Below are 19,995 nucleotides of genomic sequence, written 5' to 3'. Positions count from 1 at the left end.
TTTCTATAAAATAAAAAAGGTAGCTATTGTTTTTGCAAATATTTTCTTAAACTTCACTACTATCACACATACAAACTGTGAAAGTAAATAATACTGACATTTTTGTAAGGGTGAGCTTTGCAAAACATGCTGATCCTTAACTTTTGGAGGGCAGAGTATTTTAAATAAATTAATGTACATACCAGTTTACATTTTCTTTTGCTGCAGTGGATGTCTTGACATGTCTAAAATCTGGAGTGTGTGAAGATTCTTCTAAAAATTTTTCACTTTCATCCATATCTAAAAAATAAAATAAGCAATTAAGCTAATTAATACAAATGAAAAAGCATGTATCAATGAAATGAAAGCCTCTGCACTCTTGATAAGCAAAGCATAATAAATAAATGGAATAACAACATATTATACATTCCTTACCAAGTTTGATATAAGAAATCATATTAGATTTTATATATTTCATGTAAACAGATATAGTCAAAAGTCGTTAATTCGGACACCCATAATCCGGACCTCAAAGCTACAAACTTTCTGCGCATGCGTCGCGTTGACGCTTGCGCATAAGACCTTTACGGCTGCAAATATGCGTGTGAGCATGCGCATAATACGCTTACGCATGTGTGTTTAATGTATAACAGATGGTATAATCTAAGCTAAAATTATCTAATTCAGTTAATGTTGCAAATTGCGTTGTTCCTTAATCTTCGCATTGGATCCGGCTTATTATTTTTTGCAGACTGTTAGAGCAATTTTATAAAAGTAAGCTTGAACTTTCGATTATGTCAAATAGAATTTCCGATATATATTTACTAATATGTAAAGCATCTACAAAGCGAAAGTATGTTTCAAAGTCCATTAAACAAAAAGTGGAATTTCTGCAAAAAATGGATAAAGGCATAATCCTTTGTTTATCTAACCATTCCGAAATCTGTTTATCAATTTCACACTGCTCGGTGGCAGGGGGAACCCCGCGGCAAGCAGCGAATCGGAAGTTGATCTGTCAGCACTATCCTTATCTTCAGGGCAGATGTTTTTATTTTATTTGGCTTATAATTCCTTACTAAATGTAGTATTTCATTCTTTGATATGATTTAAATCAAATTCCTCATCATTATAATTTGCTTCCGATAGCGAAGAAAGTGATAGAGGTTATTGAAAACGAAAAAATTTCGATTGACAAATTAGTCGGCATTCTCTACACAGCAATTATAGGACTTGAACAGCGGAACTTTGTAACTGAACAAGAAATTATGTCTGTTTATAGAATTAAAGAGAATGTATTATCACATAAAAAATGAAGCAACTTAAACAACTTACATTGAAAGAAATGTTTAATAAAGTAAAAAAATATTAAGCTTTTTTTTTTTTTTTTTTTTGTAAATTTTGATACCCTTTAGATCATAATTGTTTTTTATTTCATAAATTACGGTTTCATATTTTTAATTTTATAATTTCTGCATGCTATCTTACCAGATTTAAACTGATGATCTATAATCTGGAAAAATCGATAATCCGGAATCGCCGAAGTCCCGACGAGTCTGGATTAACGACTTTTGACTATATTAAAAAATTTATGCAGTAAGTTAAAGGATTTTGAGCAAATTTATACATACGTAATTGCCCCTACAATTTGAATTTAACACGCCTTTTAAAAAAAATATATTTGTTTTGTTGAGAAATTTAATATTCTGCATATGATTTATTTGGCACTTAGATATTAACACAACCACCTTGACAAGGATTTTTTTTTTACAGATGAAAAGGTAAAAGTTACTTAATAGGTACAAGTTTGTGGTTCTTGTAATTTTGTTTTAGAAAGGTTCTCCAACTATTTAAAATGCAGCATAAATTAGCAATTTAAAACACAAATTATTAAATAAAGATTATGTTTGCATTAAAAAAATAAAGCACATTATCAAATTATTCTGTAATTTTTTTGCAATCTACTTCCAAGCATACAGTGAAAACCAAGAATTGTAGAGACTCTGTATCACGCAAACCATGCAACATTGGCTGTCTTCCAAACATATTTCCTTGTTCCCTTTAGCGATTTTGTGTCTAAATTCTATATTCCTATAGTTTCTTCTATTGCTAGCAAATTCCCTAAGTGCATATTTTTAAATTAAGTTTAAGGCAAGAAATATTCCAATTTGTTTATAAAGGTCATTGGAAATCGAAACACAACAAAAAGAATAGCATGAAGTTTCATCCTTGAAAATTTTACAATACATTATGTTCCAGAAAAACTTTCCCTACATATTTTGCTTAAAAATATTTTTTCGGAAGGGAGGAAGAATATTAATCCTATTTTAGTGGAAAGTTTCCGAGTCCCAAAAGTGATGCACATACAACCTGCAGGCAAATTGTTCAGATGTGTAAGGTAAGGGAGAAAAAATTCAAAGTGATTGGCAAATTGCATTAGAACTTGTACATGAAGAAGAATCATTGACAAAACAGGAAAAATATAAGTCAAAAACCTGCTATAAAGAACTGCATGGGACTGGAAATTTGGTTTGTTATATTGAATGTTTCACTAATTTAATTTGATCAGAAAAAAAAAAAAAAAAAAAAACTCGCAGAATGATGTAAACTGGAACTGTGACATATTTGCTATGCAAGAAGAGTTGACTGCACTGAAAAATGATGTTAAAAAAAGATCTGCAAAACATGTTGGTATGCTAAATTTTGGAACTTAAAAGCCATCCAACAGAAATATTCTAAAATAAAATTTGCAACCACATCAACATCAGTGACATTTTCCTCTACTTACCTACTGGAAGCAGGCTTTAATCAAGTCAATAATTGGTACTTTTCCATTTCACCAGCACAAATCTCACCAAGCAGACTTTATTGGTGACATCACACAATATACACATAAGTGTTATTAATGCTGCAGATCTCTTCAAGCAGTTTTTATTGACAACAACACACAGTACATATATAAAAAAAATGGTACTTTTCCATTTTGCCGGCGCAAATGATAAAGTCGCCAACAATGGTACAATTGATGCCAAACGGAATATCTCCGCTGATAACCTTTTACACCTCATTTTCAAAACAAGTTGCAGCCATTTTTTATCAGATTGATTGTTTCTTTCAATACTAGCATACAATTACATAGAATTTTTACAAGATAGTTCAATTTTATGCCCTAAGACCATTCGGTAATTAAGTCAATTAAGAGTGCAATCACACCGCTCACCCGAAGGCAAAAATAAAGAAAAGGCAAAATCAAGGGTTAAATTCATCAATCCTAATGAGAATGCACTAACGAAATAAAGCACTGCGGTTTTACATAATTTCTGAGTAAGCTATTCGTACGAATTGAAATAATTCTTGCATTTAAACTTGTATTCCAAACTAAATTTGAAATTAATGTAGATAATTATTGAGAGAGTTAGATTTTTGTAGTGTAGTTAACATGATATGAGATCACTTGGAGTCATGTGATACAAATTGGCGAATCAAGATGTTGAACCATGAAAGCATAGTAAATTCTTAAATTAATGTCTTTTTACAAATTTATTGTCTTTATTTATTGGTTTTTTACAAAATTTTAAACCATATTAAAATGTTTATGCCTTCAAAATAAAAAATTCTTAGAATTAACGTTTGTTAAAATTTTTTATGAGTATATTGTATGTTATCGCCAACAAAGTCTGCTTGGCGAGATTTGCGCCGGCGAGAAATGGGAAAGTATGTCATGTCTATGAATTGTTTACTTTGGAGGTATAAACATTTTAATATCATAGGTTTTTCGTTTCCTTTCTTTCACATAAATTCTGCAAGATAACTTTCCAGATGATGTGTCATTCCTCCGTGTTTCTCATTTCGCCATTGGGCACTACCCCACATTCTTTCTAATTTTTGTGTGTGCGTTCCAGTTTCGAAATCTACAAAACTGTATTTATGGTTCACTTTGAAATGTTTGAAACTTTCCTCTTTCAGTTTTTTAGTGCAGTATGATTTCCATGAATCGGAATATATTATAGTTCCTTTTTAGATATTTTCCTTAATTGCTTCTAATATAATACTCATGGATCAGTTTGGAACCTTCAAAAGGAAACATTTGTTTGCTTCACGACAAACTCTACCAAAGCTCCACTGTTGTGATCCATCCTACACTGTTTTTGTGCATCGTGAACATACTTTCAACAACTTTGACAATCATACTTGGTTCTCCTATTTTCTGTTGTTGACGTTTAAGCAAAGAATAAACACAAACCTCAATCACGTAGATATTCCAGTCCGCAACTGATCTGTGACTTATTTCCAACTGCCTTTCCCACCATTTAACTGAAGTTAGTTCTTCGTTCCAATCATAAATAGACCTCATACACTGTTCAAGAAATTCAAATTCGGTGACTTAAACCATGTGTCTTTCCAGATACTTTTACTGCGACAAGTTGAAAGGTTGCATTGAATTTCATCTCCAAAATTCAATTTCATTTCATGATTATTATCACAAGCAGCAATTTTAGGAAAAACGCCTTTCGCTTGAAAGAATCTGACAAATTCTTCCTCTGTTCTGGGCAAATTCCAATTCCCCCCCCAACCATTCTTGACTATTAGGAAAAAGATATGACTGATAAGAAATGACAGAAACTTGTTTTGAAAATGTGGTGTAAAAGGTTACCAGCGGGGATATTCCGTTTGGCGTCCGTTGAATTATTTTTGGTGACTTTATTGCCTGCGCCAGCGAAATAGAAAACTACCCAATAATTTACTAAGGTAGACAAGAAACAAGTTTAATATTTTTGAAAGAGGCGACTTAAAAACTGGGTCAAACTTTTTTAAGCCAAATATTAAAAAATATTTCATCAGTACATCAGATACAAACACCACATTGATTAAAACTGAACATCTATGCAACCAGAAACTGCGATTTTGTTTCTGCAAACTTGAAACAAAATCGCAATTTCTGTAAAATCATGTAATAATCTAATTGTTAAATCATTAAAATATTTGTAAAAGTAAAAATCAATCTAATCGTTAGCTTCAAATTATTTTTGTGCAATTATGTGTGTTACAATGATGCTGCATTTTGTACATCATAGAGCAAAATGTAATGGGGTCAATAAAGTAAATGATTCATTTGAAACAGGTCAATACAAAAAAAGAGGTTTGGTATCTCTGCTCCAAAGTTACGTGACAGGTGGGAATGATAAGAAGAGCATAAGTCAGGTTCACTTAATTTGGGGTCCAACTTTGCATATAGTACCTATGAATTTTATTTAAATTACATCAATGGCTACAAAAGCACTTGTTTAGAGAGTATGCAATAAAGAACATAGTTTTCACATATATCAATACAAAATTCTACCAAAAAAGTATGCTACACAAAACAGCAAATGGTTTTATAAAATTTATAACCCATCTCAATTCATAAGTCAAAAGCACACAAAACAATAATATTAAACAACTATTCTTTGCTTTTCTATGCCAAAGAATAAAACAATGACTACACTGTACACATAAACAGAACAGCTGCATTGTCTGTGAATAGAATTATAATTTAAGTTCTATTTTTAAGATGGTTACAATATTTTAAAACATTTAGTATAAATTATAATGCTTTGATGCATATTTTTTTCTTTAAAATTAGCTCTGATTTTCCTGAATAACCAATAATTTAAAAAACAAATTAATTATACGCATAAACGTGCAAAATAAAATAAGGAATCATATAAGTTCATGCAAATTAGGATATCATATTTGTACAATTTTGTAGTCTTTGTGTAGCCAAAATAAAAATTCATAAAGACAACTGTGGAGCCTTATTAACTAAAATAAATGAATTTCATAACTTAAAACTATAAAAATAGATTTAGTTACAGACTAGTTTTAAAATTTAACATGTGGTCATAATATGTCAAAGAGAATAGCGGGAAATGCTTTGCAAAACTAAACAGTTTTCTGACAGGAAATTAAATGAATTTAGACGGTACTTTTCCGTTTCGCCGGCGCAAATCTCGCCAAGCAGACTTTATTGGCGACAACATACATTATGCACACAAAAAATATTAAAAAAATGTTAGTCCTAAGAATTCTTTTTTTGAAGGCATAAACATTTTAATATCGCTTAAAATTTTATAAAAAGCCAATAAATAAAGACAATAAATTTATAAAAAGACATTAATTTAAGAATTTACTATGCTTTCATGGTTCAACATCCTGTTTCGCCGGTTCATATCACGTGACCCCAAGCGATATCATCTCACGTATACTACTCTACAAAAATATAATGCTCTCAGTAATTATCTACATTAATTTCAAGTTAAATCTTAATTTAGAACACAAGTTTAAATGCAAGAAATACTTCAATTCGTACGAATACCTTACTCAGAAATTATGTAAAACTGCAGTGCTTTACTTCGCTAATGCATTCTCGTTAGAATTGATGAATTTAACCCTTGACTTTACCTTTTCTATATTTTCGGCTTCGGGTAAGCGCTGTGATTGCATCCTAATTGATTTAATTGCCGAAAATGGCCTTAGACATAAAACTGAACTATCTGAATGAGGCATTAAAGGTTACCAGAGAGAATATTCCGTTTGGCATCGGTTGTACTGTGGTGATGGCGATAAGGAGCGCGCCTTGCGCCCTCCGATAAGTGTGGCAACCCTAGAGGAGAAGTTTCTTACGAGTAGCGAGCAGAGCGAAACAGGCAGGCTGTCGGGCAGTGTGCGCGAAGTTTCTAAATAAAGCTTAATTTTTATTGTGCACTATGTCTTGTTAATATTATATTAATGCAGTAAGAACATAATCTGTGATATGGAATTCGAGGATTGGTGGTAAAAACATAACCGGAAATCTCCATAATGGTAACCTGGACTGTGTTAAATCGTATGAACAGTTCTCAAGCACTTTCGGTTTTGATTACAAGCCATCACTCAAGATCTCCAAACCAGAAGTAATGGATTACATCGGTTTTCATCCTCCGGATCACAGATGAGTAGTAATTATAGATCATTTTATAATTACGTTTTCTACTTATCATTTAATTTAATTTTCTTTAGTTAAATTTTTCCTTTTATTTTGGCTTAAAAACCTTGCACAATGTCTGATGTTTATGCCGTCCAAATTCCGGTTTATAACCGATCAGACCCATCTTTATGGTTTATTATGTGTGAAAGTACTTTTGCTCTTGCCACCCCCAAACCTATCACAGAATCCATTACTAAATATAATTATGTAGTTTCTCATCTTCCTCCAGATATCGCATCACTAGTACGGGATTTACTTATGAAACCAGACCCTATTGATCCATATGCAAAGCTTAAAACTGAGTTAATAAATCGTTCAGGAGAATCTTCTCAGCAAGAAATTCGCCAATTATTATCTGGAGAAGAATTAGGTTCTCGAAAACCTTCCGATTTGCTTAGAAATATGAAACGTCGAGCAGAATCTTTAAATGTTCCTGATAACTTAATGTTAGAATTATTCCTTCAACGTTTGCCTTCGACTGTTCAGTCTATTTTGGCAGCGGTTTCCAATTTAACTGTAGATAAAGCTGCAGAAATTGCCGACAGAATTTTAGAAGTAAATCCAACCCCAGGGACTTGTGCCGTTTCTCGCACAGTCGATCAGTCTCTTGAGGATAAATTATTTAAACAAATAGAAAAATTAAACGTATTGATCGCATTTCTCTTTCTCGTGGTCGCTCGCCAAATCGCGGAGATCGCAATAAGGAAAGAAGCAATTCCAAAAGGAGAGGTTATTCTGTTTGCTGGTATCATAGACGTTTTGGGAAAAAGTGTAGAGATGACAAATGTACAAAACCTTGTTCATGGCAGGGAAACGAAACCAGCAAAGAATAGAGGCGACTTATTCTTTGCCTCAAGTTTCACGTCGCCTGTTCGTTCGTGACCGTAGAACAAACCTTTCATTCTTGGTCGATACCGGCTCTGACGTGTCCTTACTTCCAGCAAATAATTCTCAAAAACGGAATTCGTCCCAACAAACACTTTTCACTGCTAATTCTTCTACTATTCATGTTTATGGTCAAAAAACACTTTCTTTGGATTTCAAATTAAGACGACAGTTTACATGGACTTTTCTTATAGCAAATGTTAGTACACCCATTCTTGGAGCAGATTTTCTCCATTTCTTTGAATTGGTGCCTGATCTCAGAAACAAATGTCTCAAAGATTTAAAAACGCATTTTAAAACCGTCGGTTGCGTGAAAAATGCAAGCATTTATTCAGTAAAAACTGTATTTAGTGATACACCATATCACAAAATTTTAAAAGAATTTCCTTCAGTTACTAGATTACCAGATCCTAACCAACCTGTTAAACATAACACCGTTCATTATATCATAACTAAAGGTCCACCTGTGGTTGCAAAACCTCGTCGGTTAGCTCCAGATCGCTTAAAAATAGCAAAACAAGAATTTCAAACTATGATGCAATTGGGGCACTTGAGACCTTCGAGCAGCAATTATGCATCCCCACTTCACATGGTTCCAAAAAAGGGAAGTCTGGAATGGAGACCTGTAGATTATCAAGCATTGAACGCTCAAACAATAAAAGACAAATACCCTATTCCATGTTTAGCCGATTTTACTGCTGCATTGCACGGTACTAAAATTTTTAGTCATGTCGACCTGATTAAGGCATACCATCAAATACCATTTAACCCAGCCGACATCCACAAAACCGCCATATGCACACCATTCGGTTTATTCGAAAGTACCCGTATGCAATTCGGCTTATGCAATGCATCTGCGACTTTTCAACGTCTTATAGATGAAGTTACGCGGGATTTAGAAGGCGTTTACGCTTTTGTCGATGACTTGCTCATAGCCTCTAAAGATTCTGAGGAACATTGCAGGCATTTGAAAGCTTTATTTTCCAAACTTCAGGAATATGGACTTTGCATAAATGTTTCAAAATGCACCTTTGGTCAAACGTCTATTGATTTCTTAGGTTTTCACCATAGTGAAAACGGAATTGAACCTCTTCCTGACAAAGTCAAATGTATTTTAGATTTTCCTCAACCTACCACTCTCACTCAGCTTCGCCGATTTTTAGGCATGTTTAACTTTTACAGATGTTTCATACCTAAAGCAGCACATATTCTTTCTCCTTTAATAAAATTGTTAGAAGGCTATATGAATAAAAAGAAATCTCGTTCGCGTGTTCAGGATTCATCCCCACAATTAAATTGGAACGAGAATGCTGAACAAGCCTTTATTGCTGCCAAAAATGCCATTGCTCAGGCTACCCTTTTAAGACACCCTATTCCCGGAGCCCAGCTAAGCATCTGGGTAGATGCCTCAGACGTCGCAATAGGCGGCACACTTATGCAGTTGTCTCAACAAACATGGGAACCTATAGCATTTTTCTCTATGAAACTCAATAAAAGTCAACAGAAATGGTCCGCGTACGATAGGGAATTATTTTCTATTTATTCTGCAATTAAGAAATTCCGACACATGTTAGAGGGCAGAAATTTTATAATTTATACGGATCAAAAACCGTTAATATACGCTTTTAAACAGAACCCTCATAAATGTTCACCTCGACAATTGCGCCATTTAGATTTTATTTCTCAGTACTCTACTGATATTAGGCATGTGCAAGGTTCAAAAAACGTCGTTGCTGATGCTCTTTCAAGAATCGAAATTGATTCCATAACAAAATCTCCATTTTTGGATTTTAAAAAATTTTCGGAAGCTCAAAGGCATGATCCGGAGGTACAAAACCTTCTCAAAAACAACACATCATCTTTGAAACTGGAATTTAAACCGTGCCAATATTCTGATGGTAATATTCTGTGTGACATATCAACAGACATTCCTCGTCCATTTGTTCCGAATTCCTTTCGTAGACTCATCTTTAATCATCTGCATAATCTGTCACATCCAGGAATTGCAGCTACTACGAAGCTTATTTGTTCTCGTTATGTATGGCCCGATATGAAACGTCATATCAAAAATTGGGTGAAATCCTGTGAATCTTGCCAAAAATCGAAAATTACTAGGCATACTAAAGCACCACTGGGCACATTCTCTCTTCCTGAGGCACGTTTTTCAGAAATCCATATGGATATCGTTGGACCGTTACCTCCATCAGAAGGCAACGTGTACCTTTTAACTCTCATAGATAGATTCTCCAGATGGCCTGAAGCCATTCCCATCTCGGATATGAAAACGGAAACCATTTGCAGAGCCATCTTCAACTGTTGGATATCTCGTTTTGGCTGCCCATCGATCATAACAACAGACCAAGGTTCTCAAATGAGATCCGCACTTTTTGCAGAATTCACGCGCATTTTGGGTACGAACAGAATCACAACAACAGCCTATCATCCAATGTCAAACGGCATTGTTGAACGATTTCATCGACATTTAAAATCTTCTCTCAAGGCTCACGAGACTAATAACTGGACTGAAACACTACCAGTTGTTATGCTTGGTATTCGGACAGCCGTAAAGGAAGATCTACAGTCATCTTGTGCTGAACTGGTGTACGGCACAACTCTCAAGCTGCCTAGTGATATGATAACGTCATCTAAGATATCTCCGTATGACACACAATTTATCACGAATCTTCGGCATAGAATGCAACAGTTGAATCCAATAGCAACATCTGCACATTGCCAAGAAAAATGTTACGTAAGTGCTACCTTAAAGTCGTGTACGCATGTATACTTACGTGTCGATCGAGTAAAGCCACCTCTGTGCCAACACAGGTCCGCATAATGTCCTTTCTAGAACGGACAAAACTTTCACAATTGATGTTAACGGTCTGAAATCTACTGTGTCTATAGACCATGTGAAACCAGCCTATTTGCTTTCGGACTCTAATTTGCCTGAACTGAAAACAAATAAAGACTTAAAGACAGTTCAGCAGAATAAATCTGAAAACGAACTCTCTAAGACACAAACTGTCACCAGATCGGGAAGACATGTTCACTTCCCTAAGAAACTTGCTTCTTACATAACAATTTAAAACATTTTTTTTAAATTCATATCTTAACATATTTCTTGTTATTTCATGTTTATTATATGTGTCAATACCTTGTTATATATTGAATTTCATTTTGATCTTTTCTAATTTTATATTCTAATTTTGTAATCATGTAAAAATACCCGACAGTACGGATACTCTGAGATAATTTCATAACCTATGTCGTTCCTTTGAATAGCCATTAAAGGAACTGGGGGGAAACTCTGTGGTGATGGCGATAAGGAGCGCGCCTTGCGCCCTCCGATAAGTGTGGCAACCCTAGAGGAGAAGTTTCTTACGAGTAGCGAGCAGAGCGAAACAGGCAGGCTGTCGGGCAGTGTGCACGAAGTTCCTAAATAAAGCTTAATTTTTATTGTGCACTATGTCTTGTTAATATTATATTAATGCAGTAAGAACATAATCTGTGATATGGAATTCGAGGATTGGTGGTAAAAACATAACCGGAAATCTCCATAGTACCATTATTGGCGATTTTATCGCTTGCGCCGGCAAAACGGAAAAGTACCATTTAGACAATAGCATTAAAAATTAAAGAAGGAAGCACTTTTTTCAACTGATATAAAATAATATTTCCTTGACGAAAAAACTAACACGAATAAATAAAAAATCTGGTATTATTCGGTTTCGAGGGCTGTAAAAAAATTGCAGTGAAAATGTACATGCAAAAGCACCAAATCTAGCAAATGCGCCCACTTAACAGCATACCAAATGTAGCGTACGCGCTGATTTCAGATTGTGTAAGTTTATATAGTTCTATATTTCTTAAGACGCCACTGAAATACTAGTTTAATTTTTAAATCCTCTTTTGATATCCTATGGATTTAACAATTTGGGAATTGCCCATGACGAAAACTCAGCAATGGAATATTTGGTAAAGTGCAGAATCACCCACTGCTTGACACATTTTTAAGAATTGCACATATTCGGTATCCATGTGCACATCGACCTATTTTCCCTTAAAAAAAAAAAAAAAATCCCAGAATTGCACAAAAATGGCACTGCACACACCCTTGACATGATCTGTGTACACATCGACCTATTTTCACTTAAAAAGTAAAAGAAAATTGACAAAAGTCCAATTGTTTTTAACCCTATAAAAAGCGGCACACAAATAAGCAAGTGATTCTGCACTTTACCGAGAATATTTTCAAAGAAAAGGCATCGTTCGTTATAGAAAATTACGTTTGAACAACCAACGAGATGAAATTATGCTTTAGCGATAAGTCGGTAGTGAAATAGCAATGCAGGCATCCATTCAGTTATGTTTAGCAATTTTGATGTAAATTATAATAATGATCTGAAATAGTTATTGACTCTTATGTTTCCATTCAGTCACATTTAGCCTTTTTCATATAAATTATAATAATAAAAATAATTACATGAAATTAACCTTTCATCTAAATTAAAACATCAATCTTAAATAATTATTTACTATTATACTTCCTTTCTTGTCGCAATTATTTTTGGCAGCATTGGCATCAACAATAGTTTGGCGATTTTTTACGGCCCTCGAAAACGAATAGTACCAAAAATCTTATCAGTAGTAAATCAGAAAGCTTGCCAGTAAAGGAAAGGGGAAAAAATTATCAACAGATTCGATGTTAAAATCTAAATTCAAATAAAAGCAGTGGTAAAAGTATATTTACGGGTACTCCTTGGCGATGCATGGATATTAAGTTTGTGCAATTCTTTGACTTGTTATTTTGGCTTTGTGTAGCGGTGATTTTGTCAACGAATTGCACAAACTCAGTATCCATATACACATCGACTTATTTTCACTTAAAAAGTCAAAGGAGCACCCAATTCTACAGTAGAGGCAAACAAAAAATACATTATCTCAATATACTACATTTTAAACGAAACGGTTAAGGTTACCATGTGATAAACGAAACAACTAGGCGATAAATGAAAAAAAAAACTTCGCGATGATACAAGGGGTACCCTTCAGTCTACTCTAACCAAAGTGGCTCCTAAATTTTTAGTTGTAGATCCATGCAAAATATCCAGGAGTTTCTGACACAGCTACAAGCATTTTAATACCACTCGGAACAATTTAAGTGAGAAATCTCTCTCAATGTATGTAGCAGCAAAAACAATATACAGAAAAAAGTTCAATGTAGAATATGAAATGCAAATAAAATCAATACAGCTAGACTTAGACAGAATAGATAGTTAGCTAGTTAAAAGATGCAAGCACAAATGTCACCAAATATAAGGCAAGAATAACCGACATCTGGAACACACATCGATGCTATTAATGAGTAAATTACATAATTTTATGTTACAATTTTTTAATAAAAATTACTTTTGTTTGTTTTTTAATAAAGACCTATAACACACCAATCTACCTTAAATATTATTTTAAGATATATTTTCCTAAGGGTGGGATGGGGTTTCCCAAAAAAAACCTCAAATCTAAGTATCCTAAAAGTCGACAAACTTTGAAGACCACTGCACTAAAAATATCACATCTTTTCTTTTTAAAGTTTTATAATTGTTCTTTTGAAAATCTCCAGTATTTTTTAAGCCAGGACACAACCCCAGAGTAGACTGAAGGGTACACCTTATATTATCGAGAAGTTGTTCCATTTATCGTCAAGTTGTTGTTGACTTTTTAAGGCGAAAATATTGATATGTACATGGACAAAGTCAAGGGAGTGCACAATGCCAAGTTTAAGCAATTCTCTAATATTTTTTTCATGAAAATAGGTTGACGTGTACACTTATAACGTGAAGGGAGTGCACAATGCATAGTTTGTGCAAATCTGTGATTTTGGCTAATCTTTGGAATATGGTAACGGGTAGTTTGGCGACATTTGTGCAATTCTAAAAAACGTGGCAAGCAGTTTGCGATTCTGCACTTTCTCCCAATTTCACACCTAATCTTCGTCATGATTAAGCACTTTTGTTCCATAAAAGTTCTAGCATAAGCATAATTCGGCTAGCAGATTGTTGGAAAAAAATGTTGAGTTAAAAAAAAAACATGCCTTTACTTCGTGAAAACAGAATGACGTCCAAACAAAAACTAGCAGGTTGCTGTAGCAGGGTTGGTCGCCAAATTTTCGCCAAGTTACCATAATCCAAAGATTAACCATGATTTTTTTAAAGTGAAATAGATCAATGTGTACATGGATATTGAGGTTGTGTAATTCTTTGACTTGTTATTTTGTCTTTGTATAGCAGAGATTTTTGGTGCTAAAATTGCTGCTACACGAAGCAACAAGTCAAAGAATTGCACAAACTTGGTATCCATGTACTGCTAAAAATCACCAATTTTCACCAAGGGGTACTCATAAATACACTTTAACCCACCACATCTTCAATAACTAACCCTCTGAGTGGCATAACAACGTTTTATCCAGTCATGAGAATTTTTTTCTTTGAGTATCTATTGGCTTATAATTTAGTGCATTTTGTTTTCACGTTCTTATAATAATGTAAATATCATCCTAATAGATAGAAGTTTATGAAAACAGGCTAAAAAAAGTACAATTAGCTAATAAATGATGGTTAAATATAGGTCTTCATGAGCAGATCAACAAAGCTCCCCCTCTCAGGGAGTTAAAAATCGCAAACACTTTTTATGCTGAAGGTACAAGAAATTAGAAATTTTGAAAAAAAAAGTGAGTATCTTGTATTTTATCGGCCTGAAACAAAATGGTACATTGCAAACCATTCTACATTTATAGCAATAAGCATAAACAGTTTCATGTAGGTTTACAAATTTAATGTCTGTTTGTTTAGAGAAGAGTTCTAAGAGAATTAATTCACTTCATTTCCATTATAACATATTTAAAACTCATCTTTTTGAAAGAGATGCACTAATAATTCCTTAATTAAATGGTTTGACAATAAAACCATACTTCAGCTGTTAATAATCTGAAAAACAGATTAGTCTTGGCAGCCCTTAAAAGATTCCACCGAGTAATTTAATATTAATTTGATCAATTAACATTTGTTTACAGTTTACATTTATGGTAACCGTTTATATAATAGGAATTTTGTTTACATATTTTATTAGACACTGGTTATATATAATTTTATATATAATTTCAAATTAGCTTGAAATACAGAAACATATAGTTTAAAATGCACCAATAAATTCACGATTACAGTTATTAGACACGCAAATTAAAGTTTATTGCTTTTATATCTACATTTACATGAATGCTATGGAAGTGAACTTTGTTTATTAGAAGTTTCTTACCTAACGATGTTAACCATGAATTTTTACTCTATATAATATTGTCTCTATACAATATTTACTCTATATAGTATTTTACAAACTTTGATATGTCCGCTCAAGCTCATCATAAACGTTTAATAACAATATTTGCTGTAGTACAAAATTTATATACAAGGAAGCAAAGAAAGTGATGCTGTAAGGTTTATAAGTAAATTCTAAATGTTTAACTTGAGTAAAGAATTCACCTTTGTTAGCGGGAGTACATGTACAATAACAGAAGAGTAGAGAGAAGAGATTGAAAAATATTTTAGTATTTAATGCACGAAATAACGGAAAATTTCTATGTATATATGAAGTAAATTTCTCCACTACTCAAAATTAAAGCAGTTTGATATCTATACCTTGCAGAATTTTTTTCCTTCTCTAATTTCAAAAATCAGAGGCAGAATAGACAACACACGGCCCACATGTCATTGATAATTACAATGTAAGATTCTAAAATAAACCGCCATAAATTTATAATCAAAGTTGCAGTTACGGATTTTTAAATCTTTCATGATACTGAAATAATTTACATAGTGTTGAATGCATTCTGCGAAAATTTGACGAAAAGGTCGTTAAAATATTACAAAAAGTGTCACTGATTAATATGGAAAAAAATATAGATTTTAGCAAAATTTAGTTACGGATAATGTAGAATAAAACAATGACCATACTGTATACATTTGTCTGTGAACAGAATTATAATTTAAGTTCTGTTTTTTTTAAATGGTTACAATATTTTAGAACATTTAGTATAAATTATAATGCTTTTGATGCATATTTTTTCATTAAAGTTAGCTCTGATTTTCCTGAATAACCAATAAGGTACTTTTCCGTTTTGCCGGCGCAGGCGATAAAGTCACAATAATGGTACAACTGATGCAACTGATGCCAAACGGAATATCCTCGTTGTTAACCTTTTATGCCTCATTTTCAAAACAAGTCGCAGCCATTTCTTATCAGATTGATTTTTTCTTTCATTACTGGCATACAATTACATACAATTTTTTACAAGATAGTTGAATTTTATGGCCTAAGACCATTCGCGGTAATTAAATCAATTAGAGTACAATTACACTGCTCACCCGAAGGCGAAAATATAGAAAAGTCAAGGGTTAAATTCACCCAAAGCAAGGGTAAAGCACTGCGGTTTTACATAATTTCTGTGTAAGCTATTCGTACGAATTGAAATAATTCTTGCATTTAAATTTGTATTCCAATCACTTGGGATCACGTGATATGAACCTGCGAATCAGGATGTTGAACCATGAAAGCATAGTAAATTCTTAATGTGCTTTCAAATTTATTGTCTTTATTTATTGGCTTTTTACAAAATTTTAAACGATATTAAAATAGTTATGCTTTCAAAATAAAAAAATCTTAACATTTGTAAACATTTTTTTTTTTTTTTTTAAATGTTTATACTGTATGTTGTCGCCAATAAAGTTTGCTTGGCGAGATTTGCGCCAAAATTACTAAATTACTCAAGTAAAATTGATAAATTACTAAATTACTCAAGTAATTTATCAATTTTGCTGCATAAATTGCTTTTCACTCAAAATTGAATTAGCGAAAATGCTTAATCAAAATGAGCTCTTTGGTGCTGTGCATTGGTTCTTGATCCCTTCAATTAACGGAACTATTTGGCCTAACTTAAATTGCCAGTTTGGCATCGCCTTATTACTTGAGTAAAGGACGAAACACCTTCGTATTTATTTCTTAATTATTGTTCATTGAATGGGAGTTGGTTTGTTCCCTTGAAAAGTCAACTAATTTCCGATCAATGGCAATGATTACTTGCATTTAATTTAATTACTTGCTTTTAATTTAATTTCCTTTTACAATTGAAATTTTGTTATTCATGATTTAATTCAAGTCCCCGTTAAACATTTTTAACAATTTACATTCAAGTTACTTTAAAACAATTTTCGGAATTAAACTTATTAACTATGGATTCACTCTTTTTAGATAATTCTACTAAAATTAATCTTAGGAGATAATATAATCAATATTTCTTTAGTAAATAAATTTTATATATATATATATATATATATATATACACCATAGATGTTTTGGTAATTTAAATAATTTTTCTTCGAAAAATTCAAGTATGTGTGCGATGTTCAAATCGATTAATTATTGATTAATTAATGTAAGGATATTTCTACGTATCTTATTTCTCAGTGGGCGTATTTTCATGTGAGCATATATATCTATTTGAGCTTTTTTTCGAGTGAGCATATTTCTAAGTGAACATTTGTCCATGTGAGCTTTTTACTATGTGGGCATATTTCTCTGTGGGCTTTTTTGCTGTGCACATTTATACCTGTGAGAATTATTCTATGAGCATATTTCCTCTGGGATTTCTTCCTGTGGGCATTTTTCCAGTCACCGAACTTACTATACCACAATTGCAAAAATGTTTGAGAAGTAGAGACAGGAACTTTCTAAGCTGAAAGAAATAGAAATTTCTTGATGTCTTATTCCCATTTGCGAAGTACCAAGAAGTCTAACATTGCATGTATTATGCTACCTGCGTTTTCTTACGAAGTGAGACCGAAACTTCAACGACCTGTCAACTTGCTCAGGTACGGTGTAGAGTTGTACCGATGAAATTTATTTCTAACCGAGGATGGAACTTCTCTCCTGCAAGATTGGAGCTAGATTACCTCAGAGTGTGACTAATGACCTTCTGTGCTGACTCGGCCAACGCTTTGTATTGTATCATGGAAAACGAAAATTGGGCTCTCTGTTTTTAACCGAATGCAAGAAATTTGCTTCATGACAAATCTTGAAGACTGCATCACGTCAAAGGTCCATTGAATCCAGCAGATCTTAAATCACGGGGGTTTGATACCGAAACATTTAGAATATCTGGAAGGTGGAAAGGACCATCGTAGCGGAAAAGCTTAAGCATCGGGGCTTAAGAGAAGAATTTTAGATTCTTAAATGCAAGAAAACAGACCTGTTTAAGATGTAAACGATTTAATTTGCTGCTTAAACCGATCATCGAAGGTTATCTCCTAGAAGATAGCATAAAGGAAGCTGTTTTCGAAGTCTCAGGAATGGATTACGCTGGCCCATTAATCTTAAGAAATGGCCAGAAAGCTTGGATTGTTATATTTACCTGTGCCTTTTACTGAGTTGTACATCTGGAGTTGACTACATCTTTATCGACAGGCCATTTTTTTAAAAACTTTTAGACGTTTCATCTCTCGAAGAGGTCGACCTTCCAATTTTTACTATGACAATAGTTCTAATTTTTCAGGAGCTCAGAATTTGATGAAAAAAAAATTGATTGGGAAGTCATTTCCCAATATAGCGGATTTCAAAATATCATTTGGAAATTTAACCCCCCATCTGCCCTATGCTGGGGTAGGTGGTGGAAACATTTGATAGGTATAATAAAAGGACTTCTACGAAAGGTTCTGGGAAGAAGTTCACTAAATTTAGAAGAAATGAACACCGTTATTTGTGACATTGAACGTGTGATTAATCAGCAACCTTGACACAATATTTCAGAAGATGCTGATGATTTAACTCCACTTAACATGTTTTTGAATGACTCTAAAGAAGCAGGAATCCCAGATCTTGATGTTCTGGATTCGTCGTCTCTAAAAAAAAGGCATATTTACCGACAACGTGTGAAACAAGAGTTACGAAAACGATTTCGTACTGAGTATTTGGGCCATTTACGCCAATTATCGAAATCTATTGAAAATCAGAAATCCATCCAAATTGGTAATATTGTTCTGGTTTCTAATGACAACGTCAAGAAAACTGAATGGTCTCTGGCCAGGGTGATCGATCCTTCTAAAGATGGGCAAGTTCGTCTGGTAAAAATAAAAATGAAAACCGGAAAATTTCTCCGCCCAATGCTTAGGTTAATACCTCTTGAAGTGACTGATAAAAGTGACCCTGTTACACCTGTAGCCGAACAGGATTCTATTCCCAATGAGCCGAAGACTGTTGAAGATCGTCTTTCAGAGACCGCTTCTAACAAGCCAGTACTAGCACAAAAGATAACTCTTTCTAAGCAAATAACTATTAATGATTTTTTTCCAAACACTGTTCCTGTGAAAAGATACAGGTATGGACAATTAATTAAACCTAGAATTAGGGTTTGAGATTCCCTAGTTCGAATCTCAAAGGTAGGAGTATGTTGCGATGCGTGATGTTTCCACCTTTGAATTCTGTTTTTCTCATGCACGCGCATAACGGAGTGAACTGAACGGAAAAGATTATGCAAGTTTTCAGCCCCCGCTCGAGGAGATCTGGTGTAACCTATGTTCTTTTTGTTAGTTTATAAGTGTTTAAGAAAATGCATGTCCAGTTTTGATGTTTGCTATAACATTTTGTAAAACTTGCGCACAGATTAAATATAATTGAAAAACTGATTCTGAACTCTTGATGTTTTATATTGTATTAACAGTTTCCTAGAACATTTTAGATAATCCAAAAATAAACTACTGGCGTATCCCAATGACTCAGGTAAGAGCTGTTTTACTTACCTCCTATTTGAATACCTTCACCACAGAGAAAGTATATTAAAATTGCTTTGGGACGCAATAATTAACTAGTGTGTTAGCTGTAACCGTAATCCCACTCTTTTTGCTTTCTGGAAATTGCTAGACCTATCTCGCGTGGCCGATTTAAAAAGCTATAAAAGCCGGAGAGAAACACAGTTCAGTTGTTTGCTTTGTTCTTGTTGTTTACTTAGCTGCTGTATTTTGAGATTGGATTAGCTTTCTCTGCGCTTTAGATTGCGTTCTATTTAACGTTTTAGAAGTATAAAA

The 19,995-nt window shown here is 33.5% G+C and overlaps 1 protein-coding gene across 1 annotated transcript in view; it reads right to left on the bottom strand.

The window, feature by feature from the left end:
• The window catches only part of LOC118191493 (centrosomal protein of 192 kDa-like), a 381,533-nt gene that overhangs the window by 155,001 nt on the left and 206,537 nt on the right, over positions 1-19,995 (bottom strand). The window contains exon 3 of the mRNA XM_085824676.1: positions 183-279. Within this exon, the coding sequence (XP_085680802.1) occupies positions 183-277 (95 nt within the window). The 5' untranslated portion in view covers positions 278-279. The remainder of the gene's footprint in view (positions 1-182; positions 280-19,995) is intronic.

The sequence above is a fragment of the Stegodyphus dumicola genome, chromosome 10 (assembly GCF_044657685.1).
Source record: "Stegodyphus dumicola isolate Sdum_Otavi_A_Nest chromosome 10, ASM4465768v1".
In the NCBI taxonomy this organism is placed as follows: Eukaryota; Metazoa; Arthropoda; class Arachnida; order Araneae; family Eresidae; genus Stegodyphus; species Stegodyphus dumicola.
This window is presented reverse-complemented; position numbering and strand designations above follow the sequence as displayed.